The 26,573-nt window shown below is 36.7% G+C and overlaps 1 protein-coding gene across 6 annotated transcripts in view; it reads right to left on the bottom strand.

Moving 5' to 3' along the window:
* IMMP1L (inner mitochondrial membrane peptidase subunit 1) overlaps window positions 1-26,573 on the bottom strand; it is a 35,248-nt gene that overhangs the window by 189 nt on the left and 8,486 nt on the right. For 2 of the 6 annotated variants that reach the window (XM_075163272.1, XM_075163273.1), the window contains exons 2-5: window positions 18,569-18,706; window positions 17,708-17,796; window positions 16,649-16,775; window positions 4,806-4,916 (exon numbers count right to left, since the gene is read on the bottom strand). In XM_075163272.1, the coding sequence (XP_075019373.1) occupies window positions 4,806-4,916; window positions 16,649-16,775; window positions 17,708-17,796; window positions 18,569-18,673 (432 nt within the window). In that variant the 5' untranslated portion in view covers window positions 18,674-18,706. Of the gene's footprint in view, window positions 1-1,317; window positions 1,404-4,805; window positions 4,917-7,162; window positions 7,282-7,891; window positions 7,935-16,648; window positions 16,776-17,707; window positions 17,797-18,568; window positions 18,707-26,573 lie in introns of all 6 variants that reach the window. The other 4 variants (XR_012675761.1, XR_012675760.1, XR_012675762.1 and 1 more) reach the window with 4 other exon arrangements.

The raw sequence follows: 26,573 nt of genomic DNA, 5'->3' as shown, positions 1-26,573 counted from the left end.
GAGATTTTTATCACAACTCAAAGTTCAGTATTTTCATTTGTTATTGTTGTAATCATTTCATAAACTGCATAATTTTTCGCTCTTTGGTTGACAGGGTATATATGAATTTTTCTCACCTGTGTATTTCTTTACTAGGAGTAATAAATACAGGAGGAATCATCATTCCATAGTGGCTGGAGACAACGCTAATTTATACACAACATGCTTTGCTATGGAGAGCCTCACAAATTACATTATTTTTTCAGCCTTGGAAATACATACATTCCTAGAAAATATCTTTTAAATTCAAAGTTTTCTAGCTTGTAAACCTCTTAACTTAAAGGACAAAGTATGCATTTTTGATCCATCTAGGAGAAGAAAGAATACCACGACAACTACCTCCCAGTGAAAATAGTTCTGTGAGGTGTACATTTGTATTTTCGAGATGGGCATCTGAACTGCAAACACCAAACTTTGGAAGAAAACTCCATAGGCTTATAGGTAAGCTTATAGCACGCAAATAGGTACCAAGGGGTGGCGGGCCTGTCCCCATCACAGGCTCTCAACCAAGGGGCTCCTCTGAGAAGCGGACTACTGCGTGGAAAAGGAAGGAGCACAAATCATGACCAAGTACAAGCACAAGTTTAAGAGAATGATGCTCAAGAGTAAGAAAAAATTTTCTCTCCAGAAATTAACTATATAGCTGTTCATACTACTGAATGCTCCCAGGAGTACTTTCCTCTGAACATTCACTAATTACATGTAGGCTGGTCTTGGACGCAAAAAAAAGTAATGGGGAATCAAGGACATTGTTTTACACTTTGTCCTTTGTCTCCCTTGACTGCCAGCGTCTCTTCACAACATGTTCTTTCAAAGATGGCACGAGGGGATCAGCAGGAAGAAGGGAAAGAGAAGATGTTGAAGAATGAATGCCCTCTGTGGCTCTAATCCTATAAAAATCTCACAGCCCCTGCTCAAGATGAAGCGACCTAGAGAACGACGATGCACTACCTTGTTCCAAAGCACCTGTCAGTATGATGTTTATCTTGCTCATTTTTCCTTAGAATTTGATCTTAAGGAAGGTATGCAGTCACCTTCCAGGAACAGCAACTTACTCTTTAACTGAGTTCACAGAACAGCCACAGCACAGAAGGAGCCTTTGCTGCTTTTTTTTTTCACTTTTTGGAGTGGAAAAAGTAATTTTCTGGGTTTAAAAGAGGAAGCAAGTGCCAAGGTTCAGTATTTCAAACCCCATGACTTGTCCCCAGCCCTAAAGACAATGACAGAAGAGGCAGAGGCAGTTGAGGATGGGCATAGCAAGACGTAGCATCAACTTACTGGTAGACTGGGACCATGCACTGCTAGAAGTTCCCTAGACTTGCAGCACTGTGCTAAGTTGCCATCAGTTGGATTGTGCCTGAGCCCTCGGGAAGACAGAAGGATGAGTCTGTCTCAAGTTCTATGGATCTGAAAAAGGCTCAAAGCTCTCTTGTGCAAGTATCTTAGAAAATACATGTCTTTTTTGGCATGTGCAGTTAGGGAAGAGCATGAGAAACATCTACTGATATACAGAAATACACAGAGGTAATGTCTTGTCTCTATATGCGTATTAGCCAGAGAGCTATTTTAAGTTCCACACAAACATATAGAGATACGAACCAACAACAGAAGGATATTTGTGATTTTGGTTAGAAGCAAAGCTACAGAATTCAAGGCTCTCCAGAGGGCCTATGCTGGCTGCAGGCTGGGTGTCAAGTCTTTGTTTGGCCTCAAAGGCAAACGGGAGTAAAAGGGAATAGGAATATCCCGTATTACAAATCTAAGATGATCTGAGTAAAGGCGCAGAGAAGGAAGTTTCTTAGGCCATTTACTATGGCACAAATCTCATTTCAGGCAACTCAAATCACACCTATTGCGACTTGACTTTCTTTCAGTGAAAGTAATCAAATTTGTTTTAAATACTGTTTTGACAATGTAGTTTCAAATTCATCACTACCATCCTAATGGTAGAGGCAGAATGAAAATGATGTTTTATCTAGTCTGCGTGCAGGAGAGAATGCGAAAAACAATACTCATGGTTGGAAAGGAGATGGAACAAGCCTTCTATGGGAACAAAGACATGCCACTGTGTGTAGTAATTCCCAAGTCTTTTTAAAGTTATGACAGAAGTTGACTGTGACTTGTTTGTTCAAACTAGCTAGTCCAATTAGCAGCTATTTCCCCTTGCCCTCTTTAGTTTGGCCTACATAGATTTGATCTGATGGATGGAGGATAAGTGGGGCTAACTAGCTCTTCTGAAGATACACTACAGGTCTATTTTTGACACGGAGCCTAGGTCCAGGGAATGAACAGGATAACCTGCCTAGGATAAGATGAAGCATGAGTTCTGTCAAGTGGGACTCCCTAGGCTTTTACTGAATTTGCAGCTACATTGATTTCAGTGGCCTTTTTATGGAATGAGCTTGTCTCTCAGAGTGGCAGCTGATATGCTGGCAGGGAGGAAAAGGGGCAAATAAAATAAAGTATCATTATTTCTGTATGGGTTGAAAACTGGTGCACCAACATTGACTGAGAATCTTAGGTCTAAACTTCACAGATAAGCTACAGAGAGAATTAACATTTATGTTCCGCCAAGAACAGGTTGCCTAAACAAACTTGATACAAGTTCTCTCTCTCTTCTGTTGAAATCCATTACTTCCAAACTAGATTTGGGTTTTTTGCATCCATTACTAAAAATGTAACTTAGCATTCAAAGGCACTGTTACATCTGCTTCTCCAAAATCCCTTTAAGATAAGGCACATAAGGTTCCATTCTCAAGGCAGTAAAAGATTTTTCATGAAAGAGAAGCCAAACCTCTAATAGACTACATTCAAAAGCATATATAGGTTTCTTGGCCAGGGGTCTACTAATTAGCTACCACCATGCAGACTAGCTGTGTTCTGCTGCCTTTCACTGTAATGTTCAATAACAACATACAATAGCAAGATCACTGTATTCTAATGTGAATTACCATAAACTACCCAAACTATAAATATTCATTTGAAGAATAAACTCATTTTTGCTTTTGTTAGGCACCATATACTTAAATCTCGTTAAAATGTTAATAATCACTACCCTACCCTTTGCACCATCATAAAACAACTGCTATAAAATTTGATTAAATAATGATTTTGATTAAGTATCAAGTGATTGCTTATTATCTTTTTAAACAGACAATATTCTGGAGTTCTAAAGTACTTCTTCAATATGTAGTATCTGTGTGTAAGTTCCATTCATTTTACTGAGTTTACTGCTTGCTAAATTTAGGGTTCAGTTCTGTCAGTGACTTCATTAACGCCTCTCAAACATCCTCCTTATTGGGGTACAAGCTGGACAAATTTATTGCTGTGGAGGGATACTGTGAATAATTATGGCTGTCCACATACGTAAGTTCTTAATATATACATTATTTGCTAACAGCCCCCTTGAAGTAGTAAACAGCAGTTTTTCTATACTAGTACATCAGTTGGAGAAATTTGTTTTTCAGTTGGATTATTAATACCACATTCTTATTAAAAGGGCTGTCAGCATATTAGCATCATTTGTATTTTAGCAGTTAATAATCCAAACTAAAACTTGGGTCATAAAAATAGCCCTATTTAGAATCAGCATTTTTTCCTCTGGTGTACACGGTAAGGCAAACAATACAGAGAAGAACAGAGAGGACTCAATAAACGCTAGGGAAAAGCTCAAAGCAAATGCTATCCAGAAAGAACAGAGGTCAGACAAAACTCGGTGGTGGGGCTGAGGGGGACATGTTATTTGGGGTTTATTAAGCAATTAGTGATTATGGTCAATAGCTGCAAGGTTTTTTGCAAGAGTCCTAAGTTAGGTTCAAAAAACTGTAAGTATATAAAACTTTGTTAAATTGGAAAGATCTGATCTTCCCTGTGCATGTAATACAGCTGTGCTAAGTTACGTTTTTGTGGATGTGTTGCAATACATGGAGAACAGTTTTCAAAACCTTTTTTTATTGTTCTGAATGGCACCATTTTAAATCTAAAAGCTGGTACATAGGTCTATAATACATACTCCCTTGTTTCTTAGATTAAACTTTTTATGCAGAGGAAATTATCTTAGTTTCTTCTCTTTGGCAAATAAGTAAATTAATAATGCAAATAATACGAAAAAGTAAGTTAGTGTAAAATAAGGCTGTAGAATTGTTAAAACAGAAGGAGAAGGAGCCATGGAGGTTTATACAATACAATATTATTTCAAAGCTTTTTTTTAAAATAAAAATGTGGCGGACATTACAGTGGCACAGATTTGACTTTACCGTTAAGGCTTTTTCACAGACTTAGTTTAAAAAGCAGCAAGGCCAGTCTACATGTCTAAAGTATGTATGCAAGTCCTAGAAAGATGGCCTTTTCCTCCATCTTTGTTTTTTGAACTATGGAAGTACACTTCTCAAATTACAGCAACAGTGAAATATGGAGCTGCCCTTTTCTATCATTTTGCAGAGGCAAGAATCAAATTAAGGATGGAATGTATATCCATGCAGTTGGGGGGGTGGGGGGTGTATGTGTTTTTATCAGGTTTGGATTTGCTTGCAAAATAATTCATTCAGTTTTCAGAGGCAGTGACTGCTCAAAGAGTGCTGCCCAAAAAACAAGTCCTCCCTCAAAAAAACCCCACCGTTGTTGAATTATCCTTTTACAGCAAGCATTCAAGCTTTCCTCTACATTTGCTTTGGCCAGACAGTTAAGGAGGCAAGTTTTAATACCTAACACCCAGGCATTAAAAATGTACTAATGCAACTATTTTTAGATACTATAAATATATATACCTTAAAACAAATGCGTCCTCTTATCAGTCCGTAAGGAACAGGTCCATAGCACCTGGAATCTGTAGAATTCCTGAGATTATCACCTTCTAACCAAACATGTCCTTTAGGCACCTATGATTAAGCAAGATTGAAATGTAAAAAGAAAATAGACTAGAATGATATTAATATGTTGCCTTAAATATATTTTCTGATTTCTGTGTTCTGTATTTCATGACTATATAATGAACTAATTTTTTATTGAATCTAGTAAGACACAGTGCCAGATTTGGAGGGATGAGAAGGAGTGCTCCAAAGTATCTGTTCTATCATGTGCTCAAAAAACAATGGTTTGCAACAAAAAATCCAAAATGAAGATGTAAGAGGTTAGACCAATGTGACAGGGTCATTAATTTAATAGACTTCAAAAGAGGTCATTAGGATGTTGACTGAAAATCTGCCCTCCTGTCGCAGTAACAGCATGAACAGGGCAGCCACACACTCATCAACATCCTGGGGCCAGCACCAAGGCTAGACCTGTTAGTAGATTCATGATGAACTAACTGGTAATTGATTGTGACATCAATTACGAATAATCTCATCATTTTATCGGAGTAGGCTTGTCAAAGTTCTAATTAAGATCACAGTTCATTCTATGTGCAGGCAGAATCCACAACACATTATATTGCAATAATGATGATCACAAAACAGCAAATCCCTTTTTATAATTTGAAAATTAATGATGGTGACCTTACACTATATGACAAAGACCTTTCATTGCCTATATATATTATGCATTAACTATATTACATACCATAGATTCATGGCATTCACTGGCTGAGTCAATGACAAAATAAGAAATAGCAACATAGCTGTATTAGTTACCTAAATAAGAGTATAAAGCTTTCATATATGAAAAAGTTGCTACTGTAAGTCTTAAACTAAGATTTCCCCTTGGAATATACAACACTTTTGATACATTTTTTAAAAACATTTCAGCTATAAATAACCTCTTACAAGTTACCAAATAAGATATTTAAAAATTATTTTTCTAATGTTTTTGTTTCTAAAATTCTGAACCAGGCTGAAAATTTAAAAGTCACAACATATTCTCAATCTAGATAATATTTAACGTGGACTTTAAGTTAACATACATTTTTCCAAAACCAAATATGTACTTGAAACATTACTATGCCCACAATTCAGGGACAAAAAATACGGAAACAAAATTTAAAAAAACCCAATTTCAAATGAAGCTCAGAGTTTCAGCAGTATAAACATTAATGTTTTAGAAATAAGCCACATGGACTCATAAATACAATAGTCTACATACACAGAATTCAAGGATAACAGACTAAACAAAATACAATACCACTCTAGTGGTAAAGTCTGGATGTAAACCATTAAGAATAAAACCAGGTCCCCCAGGTAAACATTTGAGGAAAACGCAGTTGAAGTGTAATTGTTGGTACTTAGAGGTATCTGGCCAGGTAACACTTACTGGGAACCTCGTCTTTAAATAAGCCTTTTAGGCTCTTGCTTAGTCATGCTCCCGCCTGCCTGTTACCAGACGGGGATCTGAGGATAGCACGCTACCCGAGAGTCCCTTTGTTGAGCTGTGGCAAATGTATAAGCTACGGATTACGAACCAATAGTTTGTCTCTGACAGCGGCAAAAAGAGATACTCATCATGGAATGCATATGTAAGCCTGTCCATCTTCTCCCAGCCACCCCGTGTTTCTCTGGTATCCAGGATAGGTGCTTTAGGCACGTCAGAGGGCACACGTCTCTGCCTCATCATTTCAGAATCTGTATGTGGAGCTGTAGACCAGCAATATGCCTAAACCCTTTTGAAACCTACTGATACTGTCTCCTTCCAGACTCTCCTGTATAGAGGAGTGCCACCTTGTTTGTTTTAAATTGATCTGCTAGTTCTATCAAGGTCCTTTACTTCTTGTCCTCCCAGTCCTTCCATACGGGAATTCCATACTCAGCTTGTCTGCCCCCTTTGTTATTTTGTAGGCTTATCAGATGGCTGGCTCGTGCATGGAAGAGCTTTCTCTGGGAAGGCCATTTGGTTTCAGCTAGATGACTTTGGCCCTCCTCCTGCCCAAGCAGCTTTGCAAACAAAATAACCAACCAGAAGTCAATTTAAAATAAATAAATTAAAAAATAAAAAAATTTACCCAGAGTCAAATGACCTGTGTACAATATACATCTTATCACATGTGGACAGATGGTTTTGATAGGTCTCCATTTGAGACTGTACTGACATTCCTATTTTTCTCAAAAATTCTGTAGTATACAGCCTATTTAGAATGTCCAGCAGCAATTGTTAGGTTAGTTCGATATTCATCTTCACTTATTCACAGTGTACCCACCTAAAGCATTCATTGTGTCCACATCTGAGACATGAGTGTGTTTTTCAGGTGCGCATTACAACGCAAAGCAGCGTTCTGACCTTCCTGGTGCAAACTCTCCTGTCCAGCATCTACCAGAACTACAAATCATACATTAAACTACTGTCATTTTGAAAGACTATCTCAGCAAATATACAAAAAGGAGAAGCATGAATTACTATGAAAGGAAGGTTTTTTTAATTAAATAAAAAAGCAAACCCACATTAACATTTCACATTTTTAAAAAAGCGTCACCTCTTGCAATGCGCTACTGTTTCACACACAGGACACTACACGCTCCCCTTCTACTTTACTGGTTCCCATGCTTTCTCACTTTCCCTGATTCATAGGCAGAACATGAAGCTCATCTGTTACTATGTATACACAGTATATCCAAACACTTCTAGACCTTCCCGTCTTTCTTCCATGCTCCAAAAGTATAAAAAATAAATAAAGTGCTTCTGCCACCTGTGGCACATCACTTACTACTTCCAATACTACTAATAATTACTTGTCTAGACAAGATGCTTATAGTTTGCATTCCAGATAGAACATTTGCAATGAAGTATATTCCTATATCCTGAAATTCACCACTTCCAGTAATGTTCATAGTTCACCGTGGAAGGTATGAGAGGACCCTATACCTCTAAATTTGTTGTTAAGAGTACTGTCACAATGTATGATTCATCTAGAGATAATACAGTATAATACCTTTGTATGGTGCCTGTCCATCATCTAGGCACTTCACTACAACCTAGAATTAAGACAAGCAATAAAAATCACATGAATTACATGAAAATGTAAAACCAAATACCAGTGACAGGCCATAATCATTAATTAAAAAAAAAAGTTGTTTACACCCCGTTGAAATAAAGGCTAAAGCCAGAATCCTTCCAGGATTTATGCACCAAGCTATTTCTAGACCAGATCACTGATTTTTGTGGGATTACTCACATTGATTAAAGTCAGCTTTGAGTATCAGCCTTTGCAGAATCAGGACCCAATCTGAAACGCCTCAAGTTATGCAAGCACAGTAGCTGGGAATAAGATACATTTTTAACCAAAGAAAAAAAATAACTATTGAAAATTTGTATTTGTAGGAAGAATATATTAATTACACACCAGTAGGCTGCTACTGCCAAAAAACCCAAGGCAATGGGAAAGCCACTTACTTGACGATTCACAAGGTTGCATTTTGGTATCTACAGGCCATGCACCTCTTAGACAAAATTAATTGTATCTAAGAAGTACAACTGAAATCACAGTTACCGTTACTACACACAGCAAGACTGTGCATACGATAATGTTTTTTGAAAAAAATATTGACAAGAGTGCCAAAAGCATTTAACTTAGGCTGGGCAGCTTTTCAGTTCTCCCTTCCACATAGGCCAGAACGAAGATGTGAAAGTCTCGCAAGCCCAACAACTGAATTTTCACATAACTAACTTGTGGGTCACAGGCAAAACCAGCAATTCCACAGCAGCGCAGGTTCACGCGAAAACATGTTGCCTCTGATCGCCGGCAGACTACTCTCTTTGCCTCAGCAACCCTTGTGCCTCTGGTTTTGTGCAGATTATCTGAGGATTTCTTTCCAAGGAACAGCAGTTCTCAGGCAGAACCGGTTATCTGAGGCGCAGCTTATACGCATGAGAATACAGGACACTGATCAGACAGGCGACTCTTCCCCTTCTCCCTTCCAAGGCTCTGAGGGCCCTTGTACAGGACCAGATAGACCAGAAGAGCAAGATTATCATTTAGAACAACTGAGCTTGTAGCAGTAGTTTATTCTGTTTCAGCTCAGATAAATAAGCATCTTCCACTGCAACAACCTGGATAAATTTGCAGGGCTGTCGTCATTTACTTAGTGGTACAGCTAAAGTGGCAAAACTGAAGTACAGGTCAGGTATTTGATGTGTACTTACCAGCATAAAACATTATTTTACATAAATGGGCAAGGGCTGCGGGGGAGTCAACAAAGAATCATATTCTTTTGGTCTTTTTACATGACACCAAACTTTGAGTAATCTCACTAACTTCAGAGATGAGATGCCTGCGCTCTAGTATGTGCGTTAACCGGCATACTAGAAAAGTAATATACTGCAAATAAGATTAACAGATTAAATTATCTGTCTCAAATATACCTCCAAACCCAACTAAATGGTAATAGGCTTTTGTGGTTTGAGTTGTTTTTTTTTGTTTTGGTGGGCATTTTTTTGGTTTGTGATTTTGGGGGACTTTGCGGGGGGTACTAAAGATGAAGAAATAGGGATTTTTAATAAATAAGTGGAGAATTACAAACATGAATCTCTTGCAATCTCTGCTTTTGGAATTCCAAGTAGTCTGTGTTTGTCAAAGAACATCAGCACGTACAATCAGCTGGGAGTAGATGAAGTTTGAACTTTCATAAGGTCACAGGTATTCACATCACCTCCAGCAATATCAAAGTTTCAAACTTAAGAAGAACTTTAAATCATTCCCATCTTTTCTTTTCAGTTCAGGGGCTTCCTTCTTGAGCTATGATAAGAACTAATCTCAGTGCTGGACAAAAGAATAAAGTCTGCAAATTCTCATCTATCCCTACTAAGGTCTATTTAAGTGCCTCCTACTTTGGTACAAGCAACAAATGTAATTGCTTCATGGCCTGCGGGTGTTCATTTAACAAAAGAAGCTTTTGTGAATAAACCACAGGTGTTACCTTTCTTGATTAAAGTGAAATATGATGAAAGAATCTACAATATCAAATGACAAATTTACTAAATACTGATTAAATTGCCTTATTTAAGTAAATTGCATCTAGTTAGGATAAAATATACACCATAGAAATGCAGGAGTTTGTTTTATTACTCTATACTTAAAGTCTCACATAACTATTCCTTAATCCTTTATTTATTAATTCAGAACGAAGAGAGTGAATAATGCTTAACAGATACTCCTTTTTAATGATCCAGTTGCTCTAGGCACCCTTTCTGTAGGCTTATCATAAATGTTGTTCATATTAAGGTTGCCATCTATATAAAACATTAATTAGCTCAGTATTTTCAAAATCAGCATAAGCATTTACATTTCCTTTTTTGTGCTGGAAAAAGCTATGAAATAGTAGTAACCACACTGGAACTTTAACAGTATAGCAGATCTTAAGATCTTCTAAGTATCACTAAAAGGCTGAATTACCTGGAATTTAATACTTCTTACAAAAAAAAATAACAGAATGAATTTACCTTAAATTCATAGGTACTTTCAAACAGTTTAGCATTTTCCTTTTACTTATTGAACAGTTTAAGCTGCTTATGAATAAGACATAATGTACTTGGCCCGGTTTGTTTAAATACACATATTAAAAAGAATACATTATGATCTTGGTCCAGATCATTATGAGAAACGATGACAATGAAACACTAACAGGTTTTTATATAGAAATTAAATTCACTGTGATGAAATATTTATATTATGAATTCATTCTCTATATTAAGTATTGGTTGTTTTAATAGAAAATTTATCTTCAGTATCTTCATATCTTAGGTAAGATACGAAGACTTGTCTATCTTTAAGTTTTGAAATTAATTATTAACCAATATTAAAATCACATAAGCTTCAATGGTAGCAATGTTAACTCATATACTACAAGGAAACTAAGGTATATTAACTTAGATTTGAATTTGTAAGGCATTTTTCTCTATCGTGCAAGCATACCAGTTGAGCGTTGTTCTTTAATAAAAATTTGGGGAAGCTGTTACAGTAATCTGTCAAAACATTCATTGGTTATTTGAATGTTTGTTTTTTAACCATTGTTGCTCCTTCTAAGCTTTGTGTAATGCACAAATAGCTGCTGCTGTTCCTGAGCTTAGTGACTTGGTTCTTCTTCAAGAATGAATTGGCTGAACAGAAGAACCAGGGCAATATGTCAGAGCCTGGGCAGTGCTCTTCCCCACCCCGGAGTAGCTGGCCTGCACTCAAGACCAGCTGATATGGTGCAGCTGTCTCATCTTGGTTCAGACGGTGGGGAAGAGCGAGCTGTTTGAGAAGGAGATGTGGGAGCTCATTCAGGAGCTGCGTTTAAGCTGAGTCTCTCGCTGCTGTCCCGTGCCTGAGCTATGGTGCAGGCATGCCCACGTCTGGCCACCCACCTCCCTGACCCCACAGACATGAGGATAAGCTGTGGTGAACGGTACGAGTGCTGTTGTGTCAAGTCATGCCACTCGTATGTCCTTGAAATCTCAAAAACAAAACTGCAAAGGTAAAAAGACCAATCCACTTGAGCAGAAGAAACCCTGGAAATATTGGGAAGTAGACTGATAAAATTCTTTGTGTTTCTTTTCCCTTGAATAATCTAGTTTTGACAAATCAGAGTTCTGATTTAAAATTACTTCTCAGCAAATTCAAGATTAGCTCTAGTCATGAACTCTCTGTACTGGGATATAGAGGGATCTGCAAACTGAACAAATACACCAAATCAGTTCTCCTTTCCCACCAGACATTTAGCATACCTGCTGCTTAAAATTATGGCGTAACTTTCTCTGAAGCCTCTAGAACACTAGAACTAAGGAGAAGAAGAAAGAGTAAGATATTTCCTTTCTCCTGACCGGCAACTATTAAAACTTAGATTACTGAAATACTAAACCATGAGTGTAAACTAGCTATTGAGATACTAAGAACAAAGGAAAAAGAACTAGTGTTTTGAGAACTTTATTTTTAAGAGACTATCCAATGGTATTGAGCACTCTGAAATATCAAACCACTGTTCAGTGTCTTATGTTGTGCATCCAAAATCTGTAGTACTGGCCAGTGATTAAGATACTGTGTTCTTTACATTAACATTACGTTATTCTTAGTACCCACATAATATTCTTACTGCATTTGACAAGGACTGTTTAAGAGTTAATAGCGCTGCGTAAGACCACTTCTCTGATCTGCAAACACGGTAAGATGCATTATCTTCGGAATTATGTTAGCTCTAGAGTTAACCACAGGATGAAGAGATGCCATCTCCGCAATGAACCTCATTTTAGCAGAAGGTAAACATACTTCCCCCACATCAGCTAGTCTCACAGCATTAGTGGCGTGTTGTGATTGATTACCAGCAGAGTGTTGCTGAGATATGGATTTGTATCTCAGCTTTTTATCACTATGACTTGCAAAAGGCAGTTCCTTATTTACAGACTCTAGCTGTATTAAGTGACATTATTAGGTACTACTTTTGTTTAAGTGACACAAAGGCTTAGCATATTGGTGGTTTATGACATACAAGCTGTTTTAATCTGATGACTTACCCCTCACTTTTTCAATTTGTAAATAGGAGCTGCAGCACAAGAACATATGGTACTGAAGAAATTAAAGCTAAAGTAAATGGCATTAAAACAAATTCAAATATAACAATAGGATACTCAATCTGAATTATAAACCTGGATCTGTATTAAGACTTTTAAAAACAGGAAATAAAAACTAAATATGAAAATTAACCTTTTTTTTAAAGACCATTTCAGGGGTTTACTCTGATTGAGTAATTTCCTTATTAACCCTCATTACTTAGATCTTATAGTTAAATGAATAAATCAGTAAAGATTTTTTTTTAATAATTGAAACTAGGTCTGAATACCAGATTGCTAAAAATTACTTGTTTACCTTTTTAACTTTTGGGGTTCATACCACATTGCTTCTGATACAGTAAAAATATGTTATGCATTCTTAAATGTTTATTACAGTAAATACACTTGCTTATCTCTATAAACACATCACTGAGCACAAAACCCAAAAAGAGCCCAGCAAAACTGCCAGCCTAATGTTCATATTCCATACCAAATATCAATAAAAAGGCAATGAAAAAAAAATTACATTTTCCTAACTTTGTAATACTATAGCAGCTTACTCAAAAAAGGAGTTTCATCATACTTTTCATGTAAATAGGAAGATTTCCCTCATTATCATTCTGCAAATAAGCTCCAACCTCTAGCATACGAAGTATCATGTACCATAAAGGGTCCAAAATAAAGACGTTCCTTGTGTACTTAAATTTTAATTTAAGCACACGCTTAATTTATACCAATCAATTTCATATGTGGGATTAGTTCTATCAGCTTGTAGTCCAACAATGACTCCATCAAAGACAGTTTTTTGGTACAGCCTTACACTTAGTGCACTCTGACAAAAGTAATTTTTCTCATATGATGTATGTTACTTCAGCTAAGTATAGCAGCAAAAGTATTTTTATACCACTATAAAGACTTTCACATAACTGCCACTGCTATACTGCATTTCTACTCAACTGAAATATCTCTTTTCAGAAGAACTTTTCAACTTATGTATGATTTTTTTATTTTTCATTTTTATTATAGCTTGGAAGGTTGGGTTGTTTTGGGTTTTGGGGGTTTTTTTGGTGTTTTTTTTTTTAAATCTGCAGGTATCTACTTGGTTGTTTGCAGCAATAAAGTATCTCATCTGTGTAATTTTACAGAGAGCAAATTGTAAACAGAGTTCTCCATTCTCCTATCTATATATATAAGCCATCCTGAGAAGTATATTCATGAATGAAAGAGGACTGGAAGTGGAATCTGTTTTTAGCAGTCTCTTAGGCTTCAGAATAAGAAGCATGTATGATAGTGCTTCTAAGCACAAAAATCCCTGAGTTAAAATCTGTAAAGTACGCCAACACTAACATTGACACAGTCGATGCAGACTAAGCACAATTCCTACTAACATGGCTGTAAGATTCTCCTTTTGGGGCAACAAGAGAAGCAGCTGCTTAGAGGTGGCTTCACTCTCGGCTGTGTTATGTACGTTGTACTGCCATTAGTCTGACAGCTCCGGTAACTGCCTAACTCGTAATACCTAACCACTAGTTGGCAAACACCAGCAAAGAATGGAGCAGAGGTTCGAACTGCCTAATTTGGTAATATTTCTGGCATCTGATACTTTGTATCTACTGTACTAAGTTTGCAAACACGACAGTAACTATTCACTATCATTCCCCCAAACAGGAGACAAGTTACCAAGGAAAGCTGCACAGTTCCCTGTAATAAAAACAATCCTCTGACCTTACACACTTTGGAGTCACTGCATTCAAGTATTTTTAAAAAAGCAGTTAGTAGCCTAATATAAACAACAAAACTGACAATTTCTAGGCGTCGCGCACTTAGAGTGCCTGCCGTTGTACCTTCCTCTGGCAGCTAGACACCCCAGGCAGCACTTCTGGCCCTTTGGGATCCTAGCCAAGGCCCTCCTTCAGTTTCAACAATCTTTTTTTCAAAAACCCACCTCAGGTTAATTCTTCTCAAGGAACTATCACCAAAACAAATAGCCAGTTCTCTGTACATCTGCTGCTGCTATTTGCTTTGAAGAATTTTGTGTTTGAATTAAGAGAAAAAGTGCATAGCACAGTGATTCACTAGAATAAGGAATCTGATGAGACAACTACCTAAACACAGACACACACCACTTTTCCCCTCCCCAACAAGAACAATTTACTTAGTGAATAATCCAGTGTAAGTTATGAGCATAAAGCGCAGATATCTATGTTGAGCATATACTCTTCTGTAAAGGAAATGTCTCCTGAACAGATGGAAAGATCTACCTCTTCAACAACCACTAAAGACAGGAGGAACACAGATACGCACTAACCAACAAAAGCATTTCATTTCTCCCCCTAGATACAAGTTATGATGTAAGAACTAAGAAAGCTTGCGTGTCATTTTGCCTTTATGAAAAACATACACAGGAAAACAGGAAATGGACTCTGCATTCCTCATCCTCTCCTTCTCCTTATATTTTGTATGAAAATTGAAGACAAGAAATCTTGCACCTAGGGCAGAAATTGTTCTGCTGGATATTCATTCGATTACCGCAAGGTTTCCAGAAAGGCTGACCTCCTGTTAAGTACAAATCTTTCCTGAACTTCCTTTTCAAGACAAAGACAAGTGAGGAACAAGATGCTCAGAGAAACTCAGTTTGCATCTTCTGACAGTGTAGACAAAATTCAGGTTTCCATTTCAGGTCGTTCTGCTCTGCCAAATTCATATTTCATCTAAATTACTACTCCCATAGAAGCTAAAAAATTTCTTCAACTTGGTAAGAAAGGTGGGTTGAGGTTCTTTGGTTTTGTTTTGGGGTTTTTTTATAGTTTTTTCCTTGGTTAAACGGTAACACAATTTGATTTATGGAAAAACTAAATGCTCTGTCCTCCCCTTCAAAACGTAACAGAGAATGAGTTCCTTCTTTCTGTCCACAAGTGACAGAGGTGTAAAGAGAAGCTCCAGTGGTACTGGCACTCGATCAGAAGGGCAGATGAGAGGCAGGTGCCTGAAATGTCTCGCCTCAACACTGGAGTGGAAGAAACCACAAATTCAACCCCTCAGAACAGGGTATGAATCGTATCCTTGCTTTCTGGTCCTAGGTCTTGACTAAATCCAGACACCCGATCTAGACACAATGTTCACAAGAATTTTGCCATTGATTTTAGTAAGGACAGACTCCACTTCAGCTGCTTAATACAAATGAAGCAACGGTACCTGAAGGCATGCTGGTGAAGTTGGCTGTCTTTACGGTAGCTAAACTCTTGAAGTCTATCATAAACAGTAGCTGGCTGCAAGGAGTGTTCCATAAAATTCTCTACCTTCACAGCACAGGACTTCAGCTATGGGCCAGAGGGTAATTCTTCTTATTCTAATTGTGAGGATGAAGTGGATATGAAAAGGCAGCAGAATAGCTTTCTTTTAAGATTCAAAACACCTGTGCAAAATCTGATGTCTCCACAAGGTGCTGAACAGAGGTCATGGTCAAAAATGCTTTGGGGAAAAAAACCCTACATTTTTCTGTGATCGTGATTTCTGATGATTTTTCTAATGATAACCTAAAAAGAAGTTGCTGAAAACATTTTGTCACAAATTTTCACAAACTTCTGTTAAGTCTATCCACGTAAGGACAAGTGAGCATTAAGAATATTTTTTCCTTTTTATTTCATCTTGTTACCTGGCTTTTTGGACAAGTTAGGAAAATTACTACTTTTCCAACCATACTCAGAAAACCTAAAATATTGTTATATTGAAATATAGATATACACTACAGTATAATTTTGAACGCAAAATCCTCAAAGCTATTGCAGAGACAAAATTTTCACTTCTTAGTGTTTAAAATACAGAAACAGTTTTGCCTTAAGACCAAGCCCTTGAGTCTGCCAGATGCACTGCACTTTATGCAGAGAATTTTAGAGTATTCTTCCAGGGAAGAAGACCTAACCAAAGGGCAGAGCAAAAATATCATCTGCCTACACTTCCTACAGAGACAAAAGACACTGAGAAAGACAGCTTGCCATAAACAGAGTTTACAAATTACAACATTTTACTGTACATATACAAGAAAAAAGAATAATTTATGAATGCCATACTTTATGATGATACTCAAATATTGCAAATCCTTTACAGACTACCAGGCCTACTTAAGTAATCATTAATTTACAAAACAAGAAACTCTAATACTTACATAGCTGTGACTCTTAAGGAAATCTGAAGGGTTGCTTGTGCAGACTTTATCCCCTTCCAAGCCAATTACTCTTTTACAGATATTTGATTTGGGGTCATTTGGGCTTTTCACAATTACAATATCTCCTCTGAGAGGAAAAAACAGAAACAAAAACAAACAGAAGAACTCAAAGTACAAACTATTTGGCTGAATACATGTGCATCAATGTGTATACTCCAAAAATATTCAGGTACATTAAAGATACTTCCTTCTGCTGAAAATTCTTGTGTACAATTTTGGATTCTTCAGTTCGACTCAGGGTGTAATTTTACACACAGTTTTTAAAGTACATTTGGAAAGATTCTTTGGTATTTAGATCATTTATGAAACATTTAAGACTACATTTTAATTGACAATGCTCTTATGAAATGAATGCCATTTAACTTGATCCTGTTGCTACATAAATATGGAACAGAACATATTCCGTGTTCCTGAATGTTATTGACCAAATGTTATTCTTCCAATGGAACTTCAATTGTCTAATCTGAGTTAGTAAGACCTTATATTACTTTTGCCTCCTGATTATATACATTAGATTGTACAGTGAAACAGTCCACAACAAAATGGGCCAGGGCCTTGAGCCTACTGTGCTCTACAACATGGTAATAAAACTACATTTGATAAATGGTACTTACACCATTTGGTCACTTTCCTGACAACCTATCTGAGCACAGCAATACCTGAGCACAGCTTGGTTTGCAAGACAAAACTGCTTAGAGAGGAGAAGTTACACTCACACAACAGAACTGTTTTCGAGAAAAAAAAATGGGCATTTTTCCAGTTTTTGGACAAGGCCATAAAGTGACATAGACTAAATCCTAAACAAATTCTGACAAGTTGTTCAATGGGCTGTATGTGTCGATTACTTTAACTACTGTCAGACACAACAAGAGGAGATTTATGAAAAATTACAGTTTAGAAGCAGAAGAATATATGAAAAATAAAGGACGGACAGAATGTGGTTATTGACACAGCTATGGCAAACAGAATATAAAATCTAGTCTCAGCAAAGGAGCATACTTTCGAATGCAATAAAAGTGGCGGCTAAGGTTCTCCGAAAAGACAATATCAGAATTATGAATAGTTGGTTCCATTGAAGGTCCAGAACACTGCAAATTAAAAATAAATGAGAAAAAATTACTATTTCCAATTACTTTTATCTAAAATACACTAATATTCAAATTATTTGCTAATAAATTAGAAAAGGTGTACTGTAAAGAACTAAAAAAGTGAGATCCTCCAAGGAACAACTGATACAATTAAAAGGTGAGGACAGCCTCCAGTATTCTGGAGCTCCGTATTCGCTCAGGATTGGTCCTGAACTGCGCTAGGTGCTAGGAGCCCTTACAGATTCATTTCAGCACCTAATCTGCAGGAAATTATTTGAAGCAGCACTCAGAGCTCTGCCAGCTTACCCCTTTCTTCAGCCTCTGTAAAAGAAAGCATCACAGAAGCTGCAAGAGCAGCTCACAGCCAAAATCCACTACCTCCAGCAGCAGTGTCTGCTAGGTTTAAAAATGGAGGGGAGCAGCATAAAACATGCAGAAATCTGCCCAGAGTTGGAAACGAGCATTTCTTATGGCATTATTAGTGACTCCAGTCTTTCTGAAAGAACATGCTCCCCGAAAATGCTTAATCACAGTTTCCCTTTTGCTTCAGTGATACCTCAAGCAGTAACTTGGCAAAAAATATGAACGCCTAAAGTAGAAATAACTTTCATAAAGGCTGGACCTGCCTCCAAAAAACTAGGCATTTACTAAACACACTTTGAAAAAGCTTTAGGAAAAAAAAAAGAAACTTGAAATATTGGCATTATCACATATAACAATTTCAGTATTATAGTTTTATTTTCTTTTAAATGTCATGAAAATGAAAAGTTACCACAACAATTCCTCCAAGGTACTCAAAGGCACAATGTGCTATGCAGCCATATTGCACAGTATACCCCAGAAATCGAAAGGTTTTTCCTAGGACATTGCGAAGCATGGTACGGTGTTACGTCGTTCAGCTGGTTCTAGTCTATAGTAAAACAGAAGAGTATCATTCATTTGATAACAAACAACCTAACATTTACAAAACTATCTTTTGTATCTAACAACTGATGGACAATATTTAAAAGAAAAAACAGTGAATAAAACCAACAAATAATCAGATAGATCTGAGGAGATAAATAAGTTTAAACCAGAATGTCATCAAGAAGTCTTTAGTTTACTACACAGACACTTCCACGTGACCCCTCTCACCAGCTTATTAGTAAGATTCAGTTGAGTAGGAGCAGAAACAAAAAAAAAAACTTTGCCAAACTGGAGAAATTAATGGGAGAGAATGGTGTCAGTGCTCTCTGCTGACTCAGCTGGGCTTCTTTTACTTGAGACTGTGACAGGCTTACCTGCCACATGTCTAAATAGCGGCAACAGTTATGAGAAACCCTCCCCTCCACTAGGCTTGGCTGAATGGAATCTGGAAAGCTGTAATCATACCTTTAACGCAGGCTTCGACTTCCTGCCTGGACCACATATTGTAACTCAGGTGCAGTTATTTATTAAATAACACTTGACACAGTTGTTTTAATCACGTGAAGACGGTGCAACTTAAATCACTGTTTTTCTTTAAGCACTAGTATTTAAAACTCAACATTCAACAGCAAAACAGAGAAACATCAAACCATCTGAAGTGATTTGAAGATATATCACAACTGAAATTACATTCACAGAAAACTGGAGTAATCAAGTAGTCAACCAAAACTTTAAAAGCAACCTGACAATCAATCAAGTGAAAATAGGTTTGAAGAACTAGACAAAATTAAGGATAATGGAGTCCTGAATGGCTTGCCCAAATATGACTAGAAAAAGAATACAGTTGTTGATAGGAATTCTGGAGGTTTTGCAAAGCTTTCCTTTGACTAGACTTTCATTACCAAAACACCTGCATATAAAAATAAGGCATTAGGTCTTTCTGTTCTCAGCTACAGTATAGTGGCGTAAGTTCTGCAGCACATAAAAGGACTTTGTAAATATTTTCTGATCCCCTCCCCCAGAATATTTAAGTCAATCTCTGATGACTAATTGCAATTACTGCAATGTTAACCTAACTAATATGCTTCCTTACCCCAATTTTTAATAAATATATTTCTATTTAAGGAAGTGGAAAACACACGTACTGAAGTAACTGAAGCAAGCTTACATTCTGCAAGAAATCTGTCCCCCTTAAACTCAGTATCAGCTTTATCATGAATTAAAACCACAGCAAGATTTCCCTCATTTACTAAGATGGGTCAATATAGCTTGAGAAACAAACGCAGTAAGTTAAAAAGGGGGGGGGGGGGGGGGGGAAGTGCTGCATGTACAATATGCCCTGCTTAATAATGAAGTAAAGACCGCCCCTTCTATATTTCATGACGTTCTGCTATTTAAAAGGGCATAGCTTTACTTGCACAACTCTCTCAAAGTTAATGGGAATTTTGCCTGAATACAGTCAAAAGTGGCTTTTGTTCTTTGCATTTAATATTTATTTATAAAGAAAAAAAGACCACCATTCTTGGGGGAAAATGTTCTCTATCAAACTAATTTATTTGTTCAAAAAAAGATGTACTTGCTTTTTTTTTTCTTTTTTACATAAAAGATCTCCAGCATAAATCCACTTAAACCAAACTGTGATTCATCATCCTTAATATTAGCTAATGAGTTTCACAGTAATGAACCAAAATACCACAGAAAACAGAAGAGTCTTGAATTGTTTCATTAGCACGTGCAGTGCCCAGCACACTGCAGGACACCCTGTAGAAACTGAAACAGCTTCACTGTAAGAGAAATGCACTTTCAGCAGAATTTATTCTGGAGAGCCAGAAAAGTGGTTTGCTCTTCTCAACCCAGTAGGCTATGAAAAGCATGGACCAACTCCTTGCTCTCAGGGCCAGAAACAGTGAGCCCAGAAATGTGTTACAGGTGATAAAAGGAAGAGAGCAACAGCAGATCGATTACAGCTGCACAACTAGTGTGAATTCATGAGAAGTACATCATCAATACTTCTTAACAGCACCTGCGAGAAAGGCAGCCTCACGTTGCCTCTCAGACAGAAAAATGCTGCACAACCATCGTGTATTTCAGATCCATGCTATTCAGAAATGTTATATTAAGATATTAAGACAGTATAGAATTCAGGCACCTGTGGATATTAGAGGTAAAAAGGAATTGTATAAACATTGTGTTACATTGACCAGAGTCGGTAGATCTTGTTGATTGCGCCAAATGGAATGGTAACGACAGACTCCTTAAGAGAAAATGTAAACTTCTCACACCAACAGCTATCGGGCTATAACTAAAATAATTTTTTATTATGAAACTACGAACAACTGCTGTATGTCTCTGAAAATAATGCTATATGTCTCTTCAAACTGATTGCAACTGGTTTCCTGTTGGACTCCGGATGACATGTACTTCCCAATAGTTACACTGAACACATACATTTCTCTCTGATGTCTCTGAGTAATCTGAATTAGGAGAGAGAGATTTGTAAATTTTTCAAGGAAACACAGGGTTCAGAGTGAGCTTTTCCTCCTGCTAGAGCTGTCATGGTATAAAACCAACCACGAGGACAGAACATGAGTGAAGAGGTCTCAAATTTTGTTCCCAGTTCTCTTAAAATAAATTCTTAACCCCTGAGACATGGATTTCACCAGTCCCAGTTTATAAATGTGGCACAATGGATTTTTTAAAACGCTCAGGCTAATCAGATGTTCATGATAATGATGAAAAAATTCTTAGCTTTTTATTATTTTTATTATTTTTATTATTATTATTAGCTCTTAGATAAGGCTTTTTTATTATTTTATTATTTTTATATAAGGCTTTTTATTACTACTCAAGAAAGTTAATTTCAAATTAAGGCATACATATAGTACCTAGATTATACATAGTTTGAGCCTAACAAGATAACTTCAGAGGACTGGGGTTTTTGTTTTTAACATTAAGGTCCACCTTTAGCCGTCTAATGCTCATTCCATAGAATAACTACAATCCTGAAAGTTTCCATGTAGTTTTAAGTAACAACTTCTAGTTAATAAGTGAATGGTTGTAGTAAGAGTAAGCCCAGTCAAAAAAAAAAAAAAAAAACACTAAAACAAACAACTCTAGTTTATTAAAAAAACCCCACAGACTATTTCTCTTACAATTGCTCTAGCATCAGTAAACTGTAATTGTTTCCTCAGAAAACTATTTATCAGTACATTTTTAAACAATGCCATATTGTTGATCACAGGAAGGTAAATGGCAGAACGTTTTTCCACATCACACAATTAATTTTAATACGAAGTGCTGTCAGCAGGCAACTCCACCAGATACAGCATAAGACCATTAAGCACAATAAAACAAATGATTTAAGTCACAGGCCCCTTGAAAACTTAATGGATCTGCTGTATAAACATCCTTATCGCAGAACTAATGGCATAAAACCTGTTGTAATTACTTCCAGGTACTACCTACTATCATATAGTAGGTAGCTGAAAATTTTATACTGAAGTAGACATTGTTTTTATACCAAAGATAGGCATTGGCTCAAAAAGGTTGCACATCCATATTTATCACATAGAACACAATTTGGTTATTTTACAAGAACTGTATAGTTTATCCCCTGCAGCAAATAAAATGCAAAATGTAATTACTATTATCTTCTGTTCCCTTTTCCTTACATAGCCTATGCCTTCCTCATTTAATTTTGTTTGTTTGTTTGTTTATAAAATTAATCACAGCTAGCAGGGTGGAAATCACTTTGAGCCTCATGAATGACATCCAAGAGATGGGAAAGGATTAGTTCTCAGTTGCTGCCAGTTATAGCGCCAGGTGGCTTTTTCTGCAGTGAAGGTGTTACCGATAATCCCATTACATTGGTACTAAATCTTGCAGACATCAAAATTATCACCAAGGTTCCTTTTCATCCCATCCTTTCCAAATGACTGGAAGTCGCTTCACCTGAAAGAAGTCAAATCCACATGCAGCTGCTGTTTTAGCAGCCAGCGGACTCCCTGAGAATGCCAATCGTGATCCAATTTCGCTGTGCTGGTGGCCCCTTATTCCCTGTCCAATAATACATCTGTTAAAAAATCCTACAGCTACAAATCAAGTTTAATCCTACCAGGGACCTCATGTTGGTCTTGTCTTCCAAAAAGGCAGCAGGTTTTGCCGTCTATCTCTGCTAGTGTCTGGGGAATACTCTTTAAATCCCAGCCCTACTTAGAAGAATAAGCTAAGGATCACAAAACATGACCTCAAAAACCCTGATATGACTATATTCTGACCCAGAGGCATTCATTCTAGGTGAAGATTAGAACTTTGCATAATAAGATTACACAGCAAGTGAATGATATCAAGGGACTATCCATATGCAGCCGCCTGGTTTTCTATAGACAGCCTGTGCTCTGCAATATGCAGTACAGACGAAACAGAGCTTGGTCTTTCTAGCTGAAATAAAATAGATTCACATAAATTAGTTGGCCATTTCCAGATTCCTAAATCCCCCATTACATCTTTTATTGACAGCTCCTGTGAGGATAGCACAAATGGTATTCTCTTTGTATTCTTTGCTTCTGTAACAATCACACTCTGAGGGAAATGTACATAGGTTGTCTAGAAATTAACATCTTGTTTGCTGTAATCTTGGATTACAATTAACTGTGTACATAATAAAATTAGGAAATCAATGAGCAGATTTATCATTTCCAGATAACCAATGGCATTGTGTAAGACAGTTTAACATATGGTGCCAAAAATTTAAATACAGGAAAATCGAAGTTGCAGCCAATGAAAGTGTGGCTAAACAAACTATTGGACTTGATATTAAATAGATTTTTCACTGTAGTAAAAAATTTCCAGTCACATCTGCTTTATATAATGCTTGCTAATTCTGAATTTTCACTGAAGTTAATGACAGTTTATCAGTTTTTCCTTAGCTAACAGAAACTCCTCTCCTAACATTCTCCACTTCTAACCAGACCCCTTTCTTCATACAAAGTAATCCCAAAAGGTGCACCATCTCTTTCCCAAAGAGTTCCTCTGAGATTACTACTTTAAAAACAATCCAAAAACCCAAAACAAAGAAAAAAACTGCGCACTCACTAGGCTATTTAAATATTTATGTTTGAGCTCTTATTTATATTAAACTATTATTTTAAAACTTCTGCATGAAATTAATGCTACATGTGCTAGAATAGTGAAGGGTGTATATCATGTTTATTGGGAAAGATTCTTCCCGTATCAGATACACAACTTAATAAATATAAAAGGTTTTAAATATTCTAACTCTAATCTGAGGATTCCAAATATCTAAAACAATACAAGGCATAATTTTCAAAAGGTCTTTCCATGCAGGGGGTCAGGCAGAACTTGATTTTTATTTCTAGCTGTTGGATTTCCTCTAGAAGAAACACTGGATTCAGTCTGGCAAACCTGAAAAAGCTTGGTGATATTCTGGAAGAGAAGATTATTTTTCCACATTATCTACTAGTCACTGACAGTTTGTCTCCAGCAAGTGCTCCTTCATCTACTCATCTCAAGCTGACAAGGAGCTCAATCCTGTAATAAATTCACATAATACAATCCTCTGGTGTTAAACAACTAGAGAGTACCTACATAAGAATGAGCAATTTTTCAAAACAGATTTCAAGTAGTTCTCACTGGTTCTATTTACCTTTGGGAAGCAACTCCTAATAATCCTATAACCCTGTATAAAATGCTGTATTAATGGTCAGATGCATTCCAGGGCTTCTATCTTCCTCTGCAGCTCTATACACTCATCTTTGCTGAACAGCAAAATCCAAATAGCTGAGCAAAGGCATGGTTGTACATGGCAAGTTTGAGCCTCTGAGGGATGCTAAAATATTCACTTAACAGTTTCCTATAACAATGTCAAAATTATGACAAACACCGAAGGTCTGACAGACAGCACAGCCACTTCCCTGGTGACTGAGAAAAATATACCGTGTCTATGTGACAAGGGTGAAATAACTGTATTCTGAGCTATATGCGTTTATCTTAAATTTCAAAAAATTCACTTGAGACATAGACATGTAAATACTTAAAATTAATTTTAATTGACTAAGACAAAGAGTTACAAGTCCCATTTTCACATTAGGCACTTAAAATCTACCACCCTACAGAAACTAAAGTTGCCCATGGCTCACACAACCCCTGCACTTCCCAGTGCTGACGCACCTTCTAGAAGTATGCAGGTATTTTTGGAAATACAACTCAAAGCAGTGAATAGAAGAGGGGTAAATAACTCCCCTATGCACTGACAAGTAAAAAGGCTGTTTACTCAAAATATTTGTCATTGCAAAGAGGATTGTTTGCTGGTAAAAAACCCAAAACCAACAAAAACACCACAGACAAAAAACCCTCCACATAAAACAAAGCAACCTATTTATGTACACCATCAGCAAGACTGTTTAGAAAGAAATACAAGTGTCTTAATCTTACCCCCAGCGTTAGTCTCGGATTAGAATGCCATTATTGAAGAGTACTCCATAGTGGTTTATGAACACAGAAATCACACAGTATGAGATCTTAACACAAATAGTAAATCGAAGCTATTATTGAACATTTGAAAAATACAGAAGCAAAAAACAAGACCAGTTTTAGCTGGTCAGAAAATATAATAGTAGTAACAAAGAATCTTGCTCTATGTTCTTCATCAATACTTCCCAGTTAGGAGCATCATCTTCTAATGAAATATCTTATGCATACTCTGCATTTAAAAATATGTTAAAAAACAGGAGAAAGGAAACACACAGTCAGACAAAAGTGGGCTCAGTATTTACATTTGCAAGTTACCTGAACAGAAGAAAAATGCAAATCAAGTGCTTGTCACTGCTATTATTCTACAAAAATTTTGACGGCTTTCCCAAATTGTTTTTTAGTCATGAAGTTCTAAATACACACACGTACATGGATTCAGCTACTTATTTTTTCACAGCACAAATTGTATTTCATGTGAGTTTATGCAGTAAAAATAAACTGTAATCAGTACTTCTTCTCATTGCTCAATAAAATTTTATTAGTTATTTCCGAGCTGTTTTATGTATAAAACACAAGTTCTGTAACTTCTTCTCCACTTACAGATACAAGTATTAAAAAAGTTCCAAACATCAATAGATGAGTGCAATGATATTCAGTCTAAGTTAATCCCCAGACATCCAAATCCATGAATAAAAATTCATCAGTTTTAAATACACTGAGCCTATTAAGCAAGAACAAAAGCATATGCACAAAAGAGCTTTTAATATATTTCAAAGCCCACAAGAGCCATGGTCTCATTAAAATTATAAATTACACAAACATGGAATAAAGATTCAAACTGCAGTGCAGCTAAGCAGATTACAGAAAACCCCGCGTTCCATATGATAACACACCATGGCCCTCCCAGATGGGGGCTTGGAACAAAAAGGCCATCACTGCAGCTAGGGAAAACCTCCTTGTGATCTCTGATTTCTGTTCAGCAGATGACAGCCAAATAATATGTTGATTATTCTGTTTGTGCTGCTAAGCTTGTAAGATGGAATAAAAGCGATATGATCTATTGTGAACTCAATGCTAATGTGTTGCTCCACTCATAAATAATATACTGAATTTATTCTGAAACTATCTTTTTATCTGAGTTCCAGGTTTTAAATGCGTGAACTAAAATAAAAAGCCAGCATAAACTATTATTTAATTTGATGGTTTAAAGTAAAAGATACAGCTGACACAATAATAAGTGAGAAAACTGACTACTTAGTGAATCAAGTAAATAGGGGAGCCTTTCTCAAAATTAGCAAATGATTATATGCTGAGGTGCAGCGTACCTGCAAGACGCGGAGCACACTCCAGCCCCACAAACTGCATTATCACTGATACCA

The sequence above is a fragment of the Calonectris borealis genome, chromosome 14 (assembly GCF_964195595.1).
Source record: "Calonectris borealis chromosome 14, bCalBor7.hap1.2, whole genome shotgun sequence".
NCBI classification, from domain to species: Eukaryota; Metazoa; Chordata; class Aves; order Procellariiformes; family Procellariidae; genus Calonectris; species Calonectris borealis.
This window is presented reverse-complemented; position numbering and strand designations above follow the sequence as displayed.